The 16,218-nt window shown below is 33.4% G+C and overlaps 1 protein-coding gene across 1 annotated transcript; it reads right to left on the bottom strand.

Annotated features, from left to right (window-relative positions):
• Window positions 1-267: 267 nt before the first annotated feature.
• On the bottom strand, window positions 268-2,112 carry LOC132286046 (AAA-ATPase ASD, mitochondrial-like). The gene has a single exon (XM_059788300.1). It carries the CDS (start codon window positions 1,915-1,917, stop codon window positions 370-372), a length of 1,548 nt encoding a protein of 515 aa, XP_059644283.1. The 5' UTR covers window positions 1,918-2,112; the 3' UTR covers window positions 268-369.
• Between the last annotated feature and the right edge of the window lie 14,106 nt (window positions 2,113-16,218).

Here is a 16,218-nt window from a genome sequence, read left to right as displayed (position 1 = left end):
TCCATTGTTATCCCTACTCTTAAGATGTTCATCCTTCATATGTATAAAAAATTAGGAAGATATATATATATATATATATATATATATATAATGTTCGGTAAAGTGCAACAACATTTCTTGAGGTTATCCTCTATGACACATTAAAAAACCTTGGTGAAAATTTTGCATTCATATTAAAAATGCCTTGAAATGTCTAGATTGACATCATTTTTTAACATATTTTTTAATTTTAAAAAAAAAAACCTAAAGACCATTATAGCCCCGATATTAGCATTGCAAAAAGTAAACATATAATTCTAAATGAGAATGATTTGAATAACATAACTATGTTGTTATTTCATAGTAGTTTAGCTTATCTTGGTGATATCACTAAGCATCTTCCTTTTCCAATTCCTTGCCTTTTACTTCCTCTTCAGTTTTCTTCACAGAAGCAGCTGCTTCCAATTCCTTGTCTTTTACTTCCTCTTCGGCTTTCATCACAAGCGCGGCAGCTGCTTCCTTCTTCACATCCTCAAGAGCTCGGATCAAGTTCGAAAGGCATTTCTCTGCACCTTCTCTCGGGGACTTGGGCATCAGGTTCTCTGCCACGTCAGCCGGTGTAATCTTAATCTCCTTCATCAAACCTTCAATCGATTCAAACATTGGATGTGTTTCCAGCATCAGGTAATTTTTCGCAAGCACTTTAAATCCCTCAAAACTGCAGTAGGAAAGCTCAATATGCTTATCCATCCGCCCTCTTCTTATCAGAGCAGGGTCCAGCTTCTCCACATAATTTGTTGTAAACACCACAATCCGCTCCCCTCCACAGGCAGACCAGATCCCATCAATGAAATTCAAGAGCCCCGAAAGGGTGACTTTGCTTCGCATCGCTTCCCTGGCCTCTTCCAAAGCAATTTCCTCCTGCTTGGCCTTCTCATTTTCATCATCATCGGAAGATTTCTCAATCTTCTTTTTCCGCTGTCCTGTAAGATCAAGAGAGCAGTCAATATCCTCGATTACTATAATGGACTTACTCGTAGTCTCAATCAGAAGCTTCCTCAGCTCTGTATTGTCCGTCACTGCTGTGAGCTCCAGATCATACAAATCATAACTCAACAAATTCGCCATTGCAGCGATCATTGTCGATTTCCCGGTCCCCGGTGGACCATAAAGTAGATATCCCCTTTTCCACGCCTTCCCGATTCTTGAATAAAAATCCTTACTCTGGCTGAACGTCAATAGATCTTCAACAATCTCCTGCTTCTTCTCCGGCTCCATCGCCATTGTCTCAAACGTTGCAGGATGCTCAAACACAATGTGACTCCACATACTCTTCTTGACGTATGAATACTTATAAGTAGGACTGTTTGTGTAAAGCTTCTTCTGTCTGTTTTTGATCCTGACTTCCTTCCCTTTCTTCAATACATGGTCCAAATAAGCCTCAGATATCAACTCCCTATGCCGCTTGTGGAACTTGAGCTTGTAATACCTTCTCTCCGGCTCCTGATAGAACGTCGTCGTGGTCCTCGCCGGTGACACGATTTTAGTCAAAACCCACCGGACCTTCACGCCACGAAATTCATCAGTCACTTTTTCATGTTCGTCCATGCTTAAAACCAACTTGCTGCTGTCCTTTCCCATCTCAGCCTTAAGCCTCTTAGCATTTGTGGACGAATTCACGCTGAGGTAGGCCTCCACCGCCGAGTAGGCTTCACTGCGCTTGAGCCGGGTTCCGGTGAACTCGTAGATTGAAATCTGGATATAGGGGTAGAAGTAGCCCTTGATTCTCTGAGTATATGCTGACAAGTAGTGACGGACCTCGTAGGGACAGTATTGGCTTATGATGGCCCAAAAGAACATGAAACTGGCAATGGTTGAGCCTATCATCGCCCACATCTCCGTCATCCTCATCGGTGCCATCATCGGAGCTATGTCCATTGAATTTGCTGGCTCTCTTCTTCTTCTTCTTCTTCTTTGTCCTTCACAAAAAAGCAGAGCTTTATTTCTCTCTCTATTGTGAATTGTAAAACAAGAGAGAAGGTAAAAGAACAGATATGTTCATTGAATTAATTTGCTCTCTTATTCTTCTTTGTCCTTCACACAAAAGAAAAGCTTTATTTATCTCTATCGTGTCTTGGAAAACAAGTATAGAATTTACTGTATGATAGAGAACTCTATGACATGTTAGTAAATGCAAGTAAATACGACGAATTGTGATTGGTGTGTAAACAAGAGAGTTGGTAAAAGCATATTAAAAAGAACAAGCGACTTTGGATAAACTGATAGTCATAGAGCACTCTGCATGTGACTGTGTTTTGTTTGGTTTCGTTGATACATAGGACTATGTGTGGACCAAGATTCAGCAATGACGCTAGGAAAAATTGGACAAACTCATAGTCCTTCACGCACTGACGGCCACTGCAAGGACCATGTTTTCTGCAGGTGTGTGTGTTAAAGTGGACCACACGACCACCTTTGTGCGTGGGTTTAGAAATCATCTTGTATAACCTACTTGTCAAATGTAATGGACTAATGACAACTTTGGATGGTCTGTGGGGTATTTTTTTTTACTTATTTTTATTTTTTTGGACTTCCCATTAATGTTTAGCTTTTTAAAGGTGGTGGGTTCCCATGTGAAATTTTGTCCCGTCAACATTGAAAAGACAAAATAGAACAGAAGTGGAAAGAAGAAGTAGAAAGAAGAAAAGATAAAATAGAAGAGAAGCGGAAAGAAAAAACAGAAAAAAATACATAAATAAATAAAAAGTGACGAACTAAGTAACAGTAAAAATAAATTTGAGATTAAGAGTGTCAGAATTAAGGTAGTGAGAATTTCAGAAAATTAAGTCATATATTTGGATTTTATTATGTACTGTATGCGGTTATGTTCATATGTATATCATATATTTGGGTTTTATTATGTACTGTATGCGGCTATGTTCATATGTATATATTTATATATATATCAAATATTTGGGTTTTATTATGTGCTGTATGTGGCTATGTTCATATGTGTTGACGGGGTATGTAGTGGTTACTTACAAGTTAATGAATTTATTATATCTAACGATTGTAAAGTGGAAAGAAGGAAAAGACGTTCCGTAGTGGTTTCTTACAAGTTAACGAATTTATTATATCTTATGATAGTAAAGTGGAAAAAGATAAAGACGTGTGTCAATGTGTCATGACTATACAAGATGAATGGGAATATATGTGTACTGTACACAACCAAAAAAAGTTGAGTGTGAGGTACCAATTTCGCACTCTAATAAGCCTTCAAAAATTATTAAAATTGATGTTAAAACCAGTAACTTGAGCAATATATATAAGTAATAAAATACCTTCTAATTATAATAGAATTTATATAATTCAATTCAAATTGAAAAATAAAGAATTACAATCTAATGTTGTATAGAAAAGTAAAAAAAAAATAAAAAAAAAACTTCAAAATTTAAAAATAAAGTTGGATACTTCAAGTACTACTTGAAATAGGAGATGAGTCCGGCCAAATGCGGACGTTAAGGATTTTGACCTAATAGTGTTTCCTTCCATTCTAAAATAGAAGTAAGTCTACAGTTCAAGTCTTTGTTAATTTGAATTAAAAAAATAAAATTAAAAAAAAAAAAAGGGACTCTCAATCTTGTTTGAAGCCAAAAAAAAAAAAAAATCATATAGAGAATGAGCAAGAAGGCTAGGATAATAAGGCATAAATAAATAAATAAAAACACCACATTGCCAAAGAAAGCTTCGATGGGATGCAACTCATAAGAAAGGCTGAAGAATAGCTTCAAGAGACTCTAATTTAGAGTATATGTATAAAAGTTAAAGGGTTAATTACAACGACACGCCTCTTGAAGTTTGACATATTGATAATTATATATAATTTAATTATTTTTTGAACAAAGGCACCCCCTGTGATAATTTTGATCCAAAAAAGTCCTTAAAATGTTAGGAAAGACGAGATTGCCCTTCAATATTTAATTTATTTTTATTGTAAAATATTATAACTCATGAAAAGTCAAATTTGCCCTTATATATATATACGTTTTATACATTACTGCCCATATATATATATATATATATAAGAGGAAGAGCAGCGGGGAAGAGAGAGCACCAGCCGCCACCACCCTCAGTGACACCGCCACCACCCTCATTGACGCTGCCACTCCCAATTCCCCAACCTCTGCCCGCCACCTAATTGAAGACAACCCAAGAAAGTGTTGGGAAACGTGCAAGTTTTAAAAAACTTTTGAGGGATTTGCATACACAAATCTTGATTCATCACATATAGAAAAGTTTTATGCAAAAAAAATAAATAAAAGATGATGTATTATTCATTTAACAGATTGAATAAATACATCAAATGTCTGAGTAACCTTTTAATCTTTCCTCTAAAATAAATGTTCTCACTTATTGTAGATCCCTTAGTAAGATCATTTCTCCTTCTTTTTGATTATAATCTTACCTTTAGAAATCACCAATATGTCTTGATGAATGACCTTGGAATCAAGGCTTGTGGTAGCCTCTTTTAGAAGAGAAAACAAGCCCTAAAAACTAGAAAGAGAAAGTGTATTCCTTTTTCTTGTTCTAAAAGTCCCACCTAAAATATACATGGACCCATGTATATAAAGGCAAAATAAAAATAAGAAAATGAAACAATAAATTATTCTCCATCTCTAATTCAATTTTCTCAATTCTAATAGGACTCCAGTATCAACTTGGGCTAGTGATGAGAATCCTCTAGGCCTACTATTTTCTTGGCTACTATAAATTAATAATTGGTCTGGTCCATTAAATCATAGACCCAATTCAATTAATTCATAAATTAATTTCTACTCCATTAAAAGAAATTAATTGCACTCCAATTAAATGGTAAATAACCTCTAAGTCAATGTTGCACTTTGACCCCTCTATGTATAATTATTTATCGGATAATTAAAGTCATCAATCCGACAACATAATTAATATAATTATTTTGTTACCTTTAATTATTTATGGCTCGATCACAATAAAATATTTGTTTGACAAAAATAGTAATTTACTAAATAAATATATATAGAAAATATTTGTCTAAAACATACGAAGGCCTTCAAATTTAATTTGTGATCAACCATGATCAAAATAAAATAAATACAAATAGCACTGGTGCAAATATTGAGAATATAAACCTCTAACTATTAATTACATAACTACCCAAAGTGCCGATCTAAGGATCCCGAGGTATCTGCCGAACAAATCAAAGTAATTATTAATTAATAAAAGAGTATATACTTCTCTCATGCTTGAGAGTCAAAAGTCGTAACTGTGATAGAGAGCAATTGCATACGACCGCTTTCGCAATATATCTCAATCTATCGTGGACTCAGTTCAAGTCTTAACTAATTAAACGTCCATCCATAATTACCGACTTTGAACCATTTATGATTACTAATTTATAACTTAGTATTAATTGCCATTAGATACATATATAAATTTATCTTATAATCAAGTGAACACAATCAATTCCATAATGAATCGAAAAATAATACATTTTATTCACCAATTGTATAATGCCTTAATAATAATATTCAGATAAAGAATCATGATTTTTACAATCCAAAATAATTTGTTATGTTAGGGCACACATATCCCAACAGAAAGAACCCACCCCTTTGATTTCACCCACCACCACTCACCACTGCCTAGGTTTCCAATCAAACCCCAATTGATTAATGGCCATTAGAGACTCTTGATCTACCGCCGGCGATTACTGACCCTTCTGACCTTCTTCCCAACAACCACAAAGGCTTTCACATCTCCAATCAAAATCAACCCAATCACCACTTACCACCACCGACACCGCTGTTGTCGTCAATTTCGCCACCGTGGATTGTCAATGGAGATGATCCATCTTGGCCACTGGCAATGTAGATGAGGGTATGTGAATCCGCTTGTCCAACGGATTTCTTGATACAATAAAATGTTTTCAACAATTATTTGTTAAAATATACCAACCTTCACACTGGGGGAACAAAAAATGACCCAATAATTGCAGGAAATGGAAATAGATTTTTGGCAAAAGAATTTACAAAAAAAAAAAATTGTGCTCATTGCTACTTAAAGGGTCTGCACATCAGTAATTTTAAGATTATGAAAAACTTTACATAACACAACAAAATTTGGCAAAATAAATTCATCTAAATTGAACCACGATCATCGTAGATTCTAACTACAAACTAATCAAATGTTATTCAACAAAGTTTAGATTAAATGAACCCAATCAACAGTCAACAATGAAACAAAAGATTGAATTAAACCAGCCAGTGAAGTTTCTTTTTAATTGACTAGAATTTGGCATTCATAATATAGGTTGTGGTGGCTATGGTGAAGTTATGCAATGGTGGCAGTAGGTGTGATGGGGTGTGGGTGCTTGGTTTATTAGTACGAGTGGGGTGGGTCTTAGGGTATTGTAGTCAATTAAAAAGAAATGTTTTTGGGTAAATTAATAATTTAATGTGTTAAAGGGTAATAATGTCAATTTACTGTTTGTTACGACTACTAGGATGTCTTTGTTAACTTTATCAAACATAAGGGGTGTCATTATTCAAAAAAGGCTCAACTTATATATAACTGTCATTACGTTAAATCTCAGGGAGTGTTGTTGTAATTAACCCAAACTTAAAACAAAAGTCGAATAAGGCGGCTCCATCGTAAGGAAATTAAGGTGGTCGTCTGAGTCCTAATGAGAGAAGAAGCATGTGATCTCATTATATTGTTTATGTATTTCTTTTAATGGATGAGTTATATTTAGGGGTGGCAATTCGTGTTCGCGGATCGTAATCGTGCCCTGTTAACTTAAGGGTATTATTCTAAATAGCTCAACCTAAACACGACTCGTTTAATAATTGTGTCAGGAACTCTCAACGCTAAACCGACCTATTTATTAAATGGGTTACACGTATAACTCGTTTAATGACCTATTTACAAACAAACAAAAAAATTATATAATTTAAATTATTAATAATACTCAATAAAATAATAAATACTAAAAAAAATATAAATTTTAATCAACCACATTACTAAATAATTTCTAATTTACAAAAGATTAAATTATAAGACACAAGTTTATATACTAATTTTAAAACTTAAATAGAAATTTATTTACAACATATATAGTTAAACATGTATAAACGGGTTACACGGATTGAACCCATTAACCAAAACACGACACAATTAATTAAACAGGTTAATCGTGTCGACTTATTTATGACTCAAACCCGTTTAAGGTCAACCCAAATCCGTTTAACTCGTGTCGTGTTCGAGTCGTGTTGGCAGGTCATGTCAACTTTTACCACCTCTAGTTATATTTCATGTTTGTATTAATTAATTATCAAATAAATACAACTACTATTACATTTCTTTTAAAGTTAGTAATTTATTGACTCTCTAACCCATTAATTACTTACACAATTAAACATTATTATTGTTTGGTTGGAAAAAATGGATATAAGGATGAGGGGAGGGATTGATGAGGCATCCCTGGATGTTAGATGGGGTGACAATTTTTTTTTGATTGGAAGGAAGGAAACAAGAGTTTTTATATATATTTTTATCAATACATCTTTATTGTATGTGCGAGAGAATTTTAATAAGTGATTATATAAGTAATTAAAGGTTAAATTTAGTATTACGTACATGTTTGTACGGTAACTTTTTCTTCTTTCCTTCCTTTGGGGATAAAAACTTTTTAAAAACATGGGTTGGGAGGGATATTTCCCTCTCTCTTTCTTTCCTTCTAACAAAACAATAAAAACTTCTTCTATGAATCATATCTTTCATCATTCATTAATCCTTCCTTCCTTCCTTCCAAACATAGCATAGCAAAATATATAATCTTTTAAACATATTGAAAGTAATATATATATATATATATATATATATATATATATAAAAATTAGTAATATTGTATTAATATAATTAATGTGAGAAGAAACCCTAAAAGTAAACTGAAAGCAATTCTCCATGTTACTAAACTGAAAAAGCACTCCCAAATTCTCAAGTAGGGGGGTAAGTTCAACCTTACTAAACAAGTAATTACTTAATTTTTTTTTTAACAGAATAAGCAATTAATTGGAGTGGCAACAATTGCAATTTCCAAATTTGATCAAAAAACGAAGAAGGAAAAATTAGATAGTGATCAAATCTAATCAATATTGCTCTTTAAGGACCATAAGATTAAGAAAAGATAAATAGTTACTAAATCTAAAAGTTAAAAATCTTTCTTAGAGACCATTTGATTTTTTTTCCCCATAAATGTGCATTTTATTAGTGGAAAATTATCCTTTGACAAACTAAATACTCTCAGTTTCAAAGAGACCAAGTTGTTGAGAATTTAGAGGTAACAAATTAGTTTGGTTGAGGTTGAGTTTTAGAGTTTCAAAGTTTATGAGAAATCAAATAAATAAATAATATATATATAATTATTATTCATAAAAATGTATGCAAAAAATAAATTGGGTGACTTTCAACAATTTCATTTTGTTTTTGCAACAATTATGCATAGAATGAGGCACCAATATATGCACAGAAAATGAAGGAAGTGGAAAATAATAAGACTTGGAAAGAATTGGTTTGGATCTAAGTTACATAAAGTTAGAGCAGGAGCGAGAGCGAATTCGAGAGCGGGAGCATGAGAGTGACAAAATTAAATCATAAGTAATAAGAATTTGAGCGAGAGCGGAAGTGCGCTCGAAGTGTGAGAACGATATCTGTTGAAAAGGATGTTGAAAAGGATTATGTAACTTAAGTTTGGATAGATGAGAAGCACCTCATTTGATGGGCTATAATAGACCAGCTGGATCATGATTGGTTTTGTACAGGTGGTCCATGATGAGAAAGAACATCCATTATCCACAAGCATTAATGCTTTTGGCCTTGGTCAAAAATTGAGTATACTTGGGTAAATTTTATGTACAATAGAAAGGCTGCTAAAAAATATGGATACTTTACAAAAGAATTGTATATGTGTTGTGTACATGTCAGATATTAACATTCTTCGAATACTTTTTGAATACATGTTCGACACTTCATATGCGCGTTCATAAATAAAAATTAAATTTTATTAATTTTGTTATTTTGGACACTTTCAGATATTTCGCCAACACTTTCCAAAAATTTGGGCCGATACTTTCTAACATTTGTAGCATAAGTCTATCCGATAATCTTGAAAATAATATAAACATATTCTAAAGGTATTCAACTTTAAAAAAAAAAAAAAAAAAAAAAAACAACCTAGCATTATATATATATATATATATATATATATATATAATGCTAATTTTTCTTAAAGAAAAAAGTTGACCACAAGTGAAATATAAAGGAGTCTGTACAAAGACAAGTAGAATTCAGATTAGGTCTAGCCCTTGAAATGCAAACTCAAGGGCAAAAGGATGCTTATGATGGCCAACCAAGGTTCCAATAAGGGAACTGCTAAGTTGAATGATGCGTATTTATTTAAAACAAAAATATTATTATGACAAAATAATAGAATATCGGTATGTATGATATAAAAATTATTAAAATAATGATATAATTTTATTTTTAAAATCATTTTAAAGCAATTCCTAATATAAAAATTTTAAATGAATTAAAATTTATAATATTATTAATCAGTAGAAGTATATAAATAATAATTTATATTTATATATAAACGTGTCTATGCCTTACTAATATCTTATTTTTTCTTTTTAGAATTTGACATGTAAACATATTCGCATCAGAGCCTTCACTAATTTCACTAATTCTATTCATTAATCATTCGTAATACCATATAGATAATGTCCCCGAATTATACAAAATAAACTAACAAAAAACATTACAAATTAATATCAATGTGAGAACATAAACTTGAGTCAGAATGCCCCATGTTGAACAACATAAGATTTATATATTAAAAAATGGTTAACGTTTCAACAAGTAGTTGTAATGGGTAGGGCGTTTTACGATTTAACAAAAAAATTTTAATTATTAAGTGGGGTTAACATCCACCTTATATATACCTATTTTACTTTCCATTGAATTTGTGACAAATCTCCCGTTACAACAATAATTTATTTGTTCTTTGATTTACACACACACTCCCATATACTAACTTAAGAAACCAACTTTTGATAAGTTTAAATAGCATCATATAAAATCATTTTTTTTTTTTTTTTTAGCCAAGGGTGTTGTCGGTCCTTAAAAACAAACTCGGATCATGTCTAGGGGGAGTCTATTTCCTGTACACAAGTGCAATATCCTTTTAGAGTGATTGCATTAGGCACAAGACATAGGTGACTTGTGACAGAATCCTAATTGTCACTCATAATCCACCACATAATACATGTAGATTCTTTCATTTCACATGCATTTGGAAAATTCATCCAGTTCCAAATTCCAAGCCTCAAAGTAAGAACCTCTTAAGATGTTCATCCCTCGTATGTATGAAAAAATAGGAAGATATTTTTTTATGTTAGGGTAAAGTGCAGGTATGGAGTCAGGAATTTGGTTAAGTGGCATGTTAACATTGACAAAATAATTTTTTTTTAAACAGGTCAAAAATATAATAGCGTAATATCAGTGCATTATAATAAGTGAATAAAAAATGAATAAGAAGAGAGAGAGAAAAAAAAAAAAAAAAAAAAGCTTTTGCACATAAATTATGCATGAGTGAAAGAAAAAAGAAATTTTTAAGAAGAAAATGAAATAAAAAGAAAAATATATGAGAGAATTTTGAAGGAAAAAATAGGTTTTAATTGTAGAGAAATAATGCAATAGTTTTTCAAGACAACAAAAAGAAATTTAAAGAATAAGAAGGAAAAAGAATAAAGAATTAAAGACATTTTTAGAAATAGATAATTTTATAAGGAATAATTTATAAATTTTATGGGGTATTTTATAAATATTTACAAATTATATGCATAAAATAAAATAAAATTTAGTGGATTCAAGGGCAAAAGGACCATTTTACTAATTTTAGGGAAGACATTTTATCAATTTCTACAAATTTAGGTACAGAGAAAAATAAATAAATAAATTAAAAAAATCTAGCGAGCCAGCACAGGGTAGGGGCAACTGCCCCCTAGGCACATGTTGGCTCTGCCCCTGGTAAAGTGCCGTGACAGCTCTTGAGATTATCCTCCATGACAGATAAAACTTGGTGAAAATTTTGCAGTGGCACCCCTGTCAGTATTTCCATATTAAAATTGTTCATGAAATGTCTACATTGACCTCATTTTTTTTTTTTTTTAATGTTTTCTTAATAAAAACAAAAAAATCAAAAGACCATTATAATCCTGATGATTACTACAAAAGGAATCAATTCGTGTAGGGATGTCAATGGGGCGGAGTAGGGGCAGATTTGGCTAAACTCTATCCCGTCCCGTAAGAAAATTTGTCATACCAACTCTGCCCCTACTCCGGAACGGGTTTGTAATTGTTATACCATCCCTGCCCCTACTCCGGTAGACAAAGTACCAACTCCGCCCCATGTACTCCGTTTAATTCTGGGCACAGCAGGAGTGGGTCGGGTTATGTTTTTTTTATTATGTAGTAAAAAAAAACTACTCTAATGTGTTGAAATTGGGCTAATAAATAAGTTGACTCAACTTTTAAATTACTAAATATTAAATATTAATATATTAATGGACACTTCCAGCAAACTAACAAGAGTCTTAAAAATATTAAATATATATTTTTTATATATAAAAAAAAATTAAAAGGTACATATATAATCGGGGCGAAGTTAGAGCGGGTTCATCACTAAATCCGGTCCTGCTTTAAACCCGCTTCGGGTTTTCAATTATTTTACCATATCCCTCCCAAACTCATTTAGGAGAACACCAAATCCACCCTATTAGGGACGGAGACAGGGCGGAAACCCACAGGTCGGAGGAAATTGCCATCCCTAGATTCGTGTGATCTTGTTGTCGATGGTGTCGAACTCGTGAGGTTGACTCTCTCTCCCCCACATCTTTTTTTTCCGTATCTATCTTCCACCACCATCCTCATCTATCTCTCCACCCAACCAAGACAACCTTTACCTCCACCTATCATTGCCACTTCTACAACCGCCCACCCCTTTTTTCTTTATCTCTATTTCCACTCACCACCATAACCGCCGATCCACTACCCCATCACCACCCATCATTAATTCCTTGCATGCTCTGTTTGTACACATTGCAATTGCAAAAACTCACACTGCATTCAACCTCCTCCCTCACAGCCATCACCCACCACTGGCCTTCCTTACAATCGAAACCTTAATTTTTGTAGTCACAAACTTAGCTCATCTACTTCATAGATCATTATAATCAATTTTTGTTTTTCTCTCTTTATTAGATTTTGCATGGCGATCGCATCTTTGAATATGTTGGGCCGTCGATCAGACAAGACATGGCCTCGAGCTAAATTTGAGTATGTTTTTTAAGCAATAAGAATGCAGAGTAAAATGTACGTTTTGGGATGTAAATGTCTAGGAGTTTCGATATAAAGATGGCATCTTTTTGCAGTGTTTAGGTCTGTTTATAATATGATTAGATTTTAGAAACCGATTCCTCCCTAAAAAAGGTAACATATTGTTAGAGTTATAAGAGAAGTTTTAAAACTTCTAACTCTAGAATTCCTACTGGTTAGAAATTCAAAAGTCCTTAACTAATTAACTACAGGTGATAAATAATTAAAACGTAAAGGAATTAAATTAAAGGCTATAATTGTTAATAACGTTAACAGTAATTTAGCCAAACGACACATTTAGGTTTATACCTGTTGATGAAAAGACGTGATAAAGTCTATAAATATATAGGTTTTGATCAGCGGAGTTTTTAATAAAAACAAGTTCTCTTCTACTCTCAAAAAAATTACATATTCTCTCTACAATCATACCGTCTACTACTACTATATATATTCTCTGTTTTATAATATTCAATTCTGGAGCAACATGACATCAAAACTTGGTGAAAGCTTATCAGTGATCGTACGCATAGGAAATAATTGGTGTTATATTTTTGTGATACCCCTCGATTCTAGAACCACGGGTGATCAAGTCCGAACACAGATTCGAGGGATACTAAACAATTAATATGTAAACAAGCATGAATACAAAATGAAACAAGAATAAAATAATAAGCTGAAAAGAATTCTAAATGTAAAAATCCTCCAAAAATAATAGTTTAATATAATTTACGCCTTTCAATCCGTACAACTCGGGAATCCATCCAGTGGACCCCTAATAATCCCAAATGAACAATAAATTATAGAACCAAAATCCAAAACTAAAATATGAAAGGAAGTCCTACGTAGTCAAAAGAGTAAGTGAATGTATCTGCTTCATCACGATCAAGCTTTAAGCCTAGTACTGACGAACATTAAAAAAATAAGAGTGGGTCAGGCCTACATGCAAGTTCTATCCTATTACAATCCATACATAAACCCGATACGCAGATACATCCTTGATAGCTCAACAATAACTAAAATAGTCCATATAGGTATAGATACACACTATAGGACGCTCACTAGCGTATAGTGTAGTTCAGCTTGAATAGAAGATAACATGTAAATCACACATTACGGTGTGCATGTGCACCTAGACCTACCAAGGAACATCAGCTATATCTAGTTACTCATCATTGGCGATATACGCACCATAACCATGATCTTGAGACTCAAGTTCATATCACAGTACATTAAGTATATATATAAATCCTTCCTAATACAGAAAAAATAAACAAACATCTGATATGTCATTCAACTGTTTTAGTTGACAAGACATGCATCCATGTATGATTTAATTATTTTAGTTAATCCATTCCGTATGTATGAATAGGTAGGACTTAGCGTTTTGATCTAATCCATCCCTAATATGCCACCATCCCATACCGGTGCATATAATGCATATGATCCATAAATGATGCACACTCATTTGAACATCAAATCCATCCAAAGACAAACATAATAGAAATCAGATATAGACAAGATCCTATTATGCTTTCAGTATATGATTATAATCATAGAACCTCCTTTTAAATTGCTAGAGTAATGATACACAATTTAACTATCCATATCCATATAATTAACCGAACAAAATTTATAACAGTTCCTCAATTAACATCCATAACACGATATAATGATAATCAGAAGTATACACTGAGCACATTATATAAAATTCCAAAAGTACTCTTATACTAGTCCAATTCGTATGCTAAAATTAAAACTAGCAATTAAAACATGCACAATCCTTAACGGCATGCCAACTAATGTTTAAATTTCATGACGTCCCTTTAATCCTCAACTAAAAATCTTATTCCTGATATAACGACACTCAAAATTCTACACGGAGTACATTATATGAAACCCCAAATGTATTCCAATACTAGTCCATTTAGTTCGCTAAAACAAAACTAGCAACTAAAATTTCTACAACTCTTGACAGCATGCAATTTAGTATCTAAAGTTCATGATGTCTATAAACATATCCTAAACCAACCTTTCTAGCCTTCATTACATTATATATATTATTTATATAACATCACATAAGTAATTTTATACCAGTCCATTTAAGTTGCTAAAACAAACTAGCAGTTTAAATCTTCTTCCTTCCTTGGCAGCATGCATATTATATGTTTATATTTCATGATGTCCCTAAAGATTAGCACACTAGCATATACTAACTATTCTAAGGTTTTAACAGGTTAATTTTAAACATTTAAAACCTCCCATCAATTTCCAGAAATTACCTTTAAACCCCTGGAACCAGTAAAACCTCAGAAAAACACCCCGTAGGGGTGCACCATCAAGGGAGCTGGCTCCCCGTTCATGGGAGTCAGCTCTCATGCTTCTAGAGCCGGCTCTCCCTCATGGAAAGCCGGTTCTCTCCCTGAGAGCCCAGCTTCTCTGCCTCTGTTCTTCTTTTTCACTTCCGGCGAAGTGCGTGTCCTCTGTCCCAATTTTTTTAAAGTTTTTAGGATCCAATTTAAGTCCTAAAAGTCCTAGAGACTCCTCAAATTCCAACATAGATTCATTGACAAAAACTTAAAACATAAACGAAATAATTTCTGCAACAAAAACGATTTCAGTTAATTAATCATAAAGACAGGTTACAGTTTGGTAAAACATGCATCAAACATCCATTTTAAAAGTTGGATTAATTCCTGGAGACTATATAGCATGTACAGAACATAGGTTTGAAGGAAGGAGTTAGGATAAAACTTGCATTCGGTTTCAGTTTTGAAACCTTAAACCACCGTCTCTAAATTCCGGCGAATCCCAAGACTGTTCTCCACTTCTATTCACTGTTCTCCTCCTCTGTTGCCTCTTGGTTCCACCTACGAGCAACTCCCTTTCCTAGTCCTTCAACCTCTCTGCTTGTGACGACCCTGGATTTTACAAACCCAGTGTGTCCTGTGATAACCCAAAACAGATCCAAAAATATGGAAGCTAAAAAGAAACATGGCCTCTAGAGATGTACCTCATCCCTAAGATACAAAAATGGCTTCCTGAGGAGTCCCATTGCTCAACATAAGCAAGAAGGAAGTAAGGATTCCAAAACCCTATAAGAAAAAGACTAAGGGTAAAATGGTTATTTTACCCCAAAATGGGTACCATCGTGCACAGCATTAGAAAGACATTGAAATATTAATTAAGTTCAAAAAAAATTTCACTTGATTTGGAGTCCGGATGAAGAAGATATGGCTAACGGAAGAAAGAGGGGTAAAAAAGTCAAAAGAAGCCAACCCTAGGTCATCTAACCAGTTACCAAACCTTCCTAACCGGTTAGGAGGCCAAAAATCATGACCACTACACTGCCCAAGCTCATCTAACCGGTTACGAGGAGGCTACCGTTCGCACACTTGTACTAAAAGTCAGCAAAAAGCTGACAGCAGGGGTTTTTCAGGAAAAAAAATGGGTTTTTGAGGGCCAAAATGACATTTTTTCGAAAAACATAAAGAAGAAACCCCCCTCAAAATTGAGTTTTCCATGTGACAATGCGAGAGAAAATTAAAAAAAAAAAAAATACACTATAAAATGCCCAAAATGCCCCTCCATGAAATCAGGTCATGAGGGTCCAAAAAACTACTAAATGAAAAACAGAAAGCTGAACTTTGCGATGGATTTCCAATACCAATACGACATTTTCTAGAAAAACACGAAAAAGGAACCCCCCCCTAAAATCATGTTTTCAATGTGCCATGTCGAGAACAGAATTTATTTCACGAAGAAAAATCC

This window comes from Cornus florida, unplaced genomic scaffold (assembly GCF_030987335.1).
Source record: "Cornus florida cultivar Cherokee Brave unplaced genomic scaffold, ASM3098733v1 CherokeeBrave_3.0.0_Hap2_Chr11, whole genome shotgun sequence".
Classification (NCBI taxonomy): domain Eukaryota; kingdom Viridiplantae; phylum Streptophyta; class Magnoliopsida; order Cornales; family Cornaceae; genus Cornus; species Cornus florida.
Note: the sequence above shows the minus strand (reverse complement) of the source record. Positions and strands in the feature narration are given on the sequence as shown.

Bases quoted from the DNA above. Each gene is read 5' to 3' on its own strand.
- LOC132286046 (XM_059788300.1), bottom strand. From the start codon at position 1,917: ATGGACATAGCTCCGATGATGGCACCGATGAGGATGACGGAGATGTGG.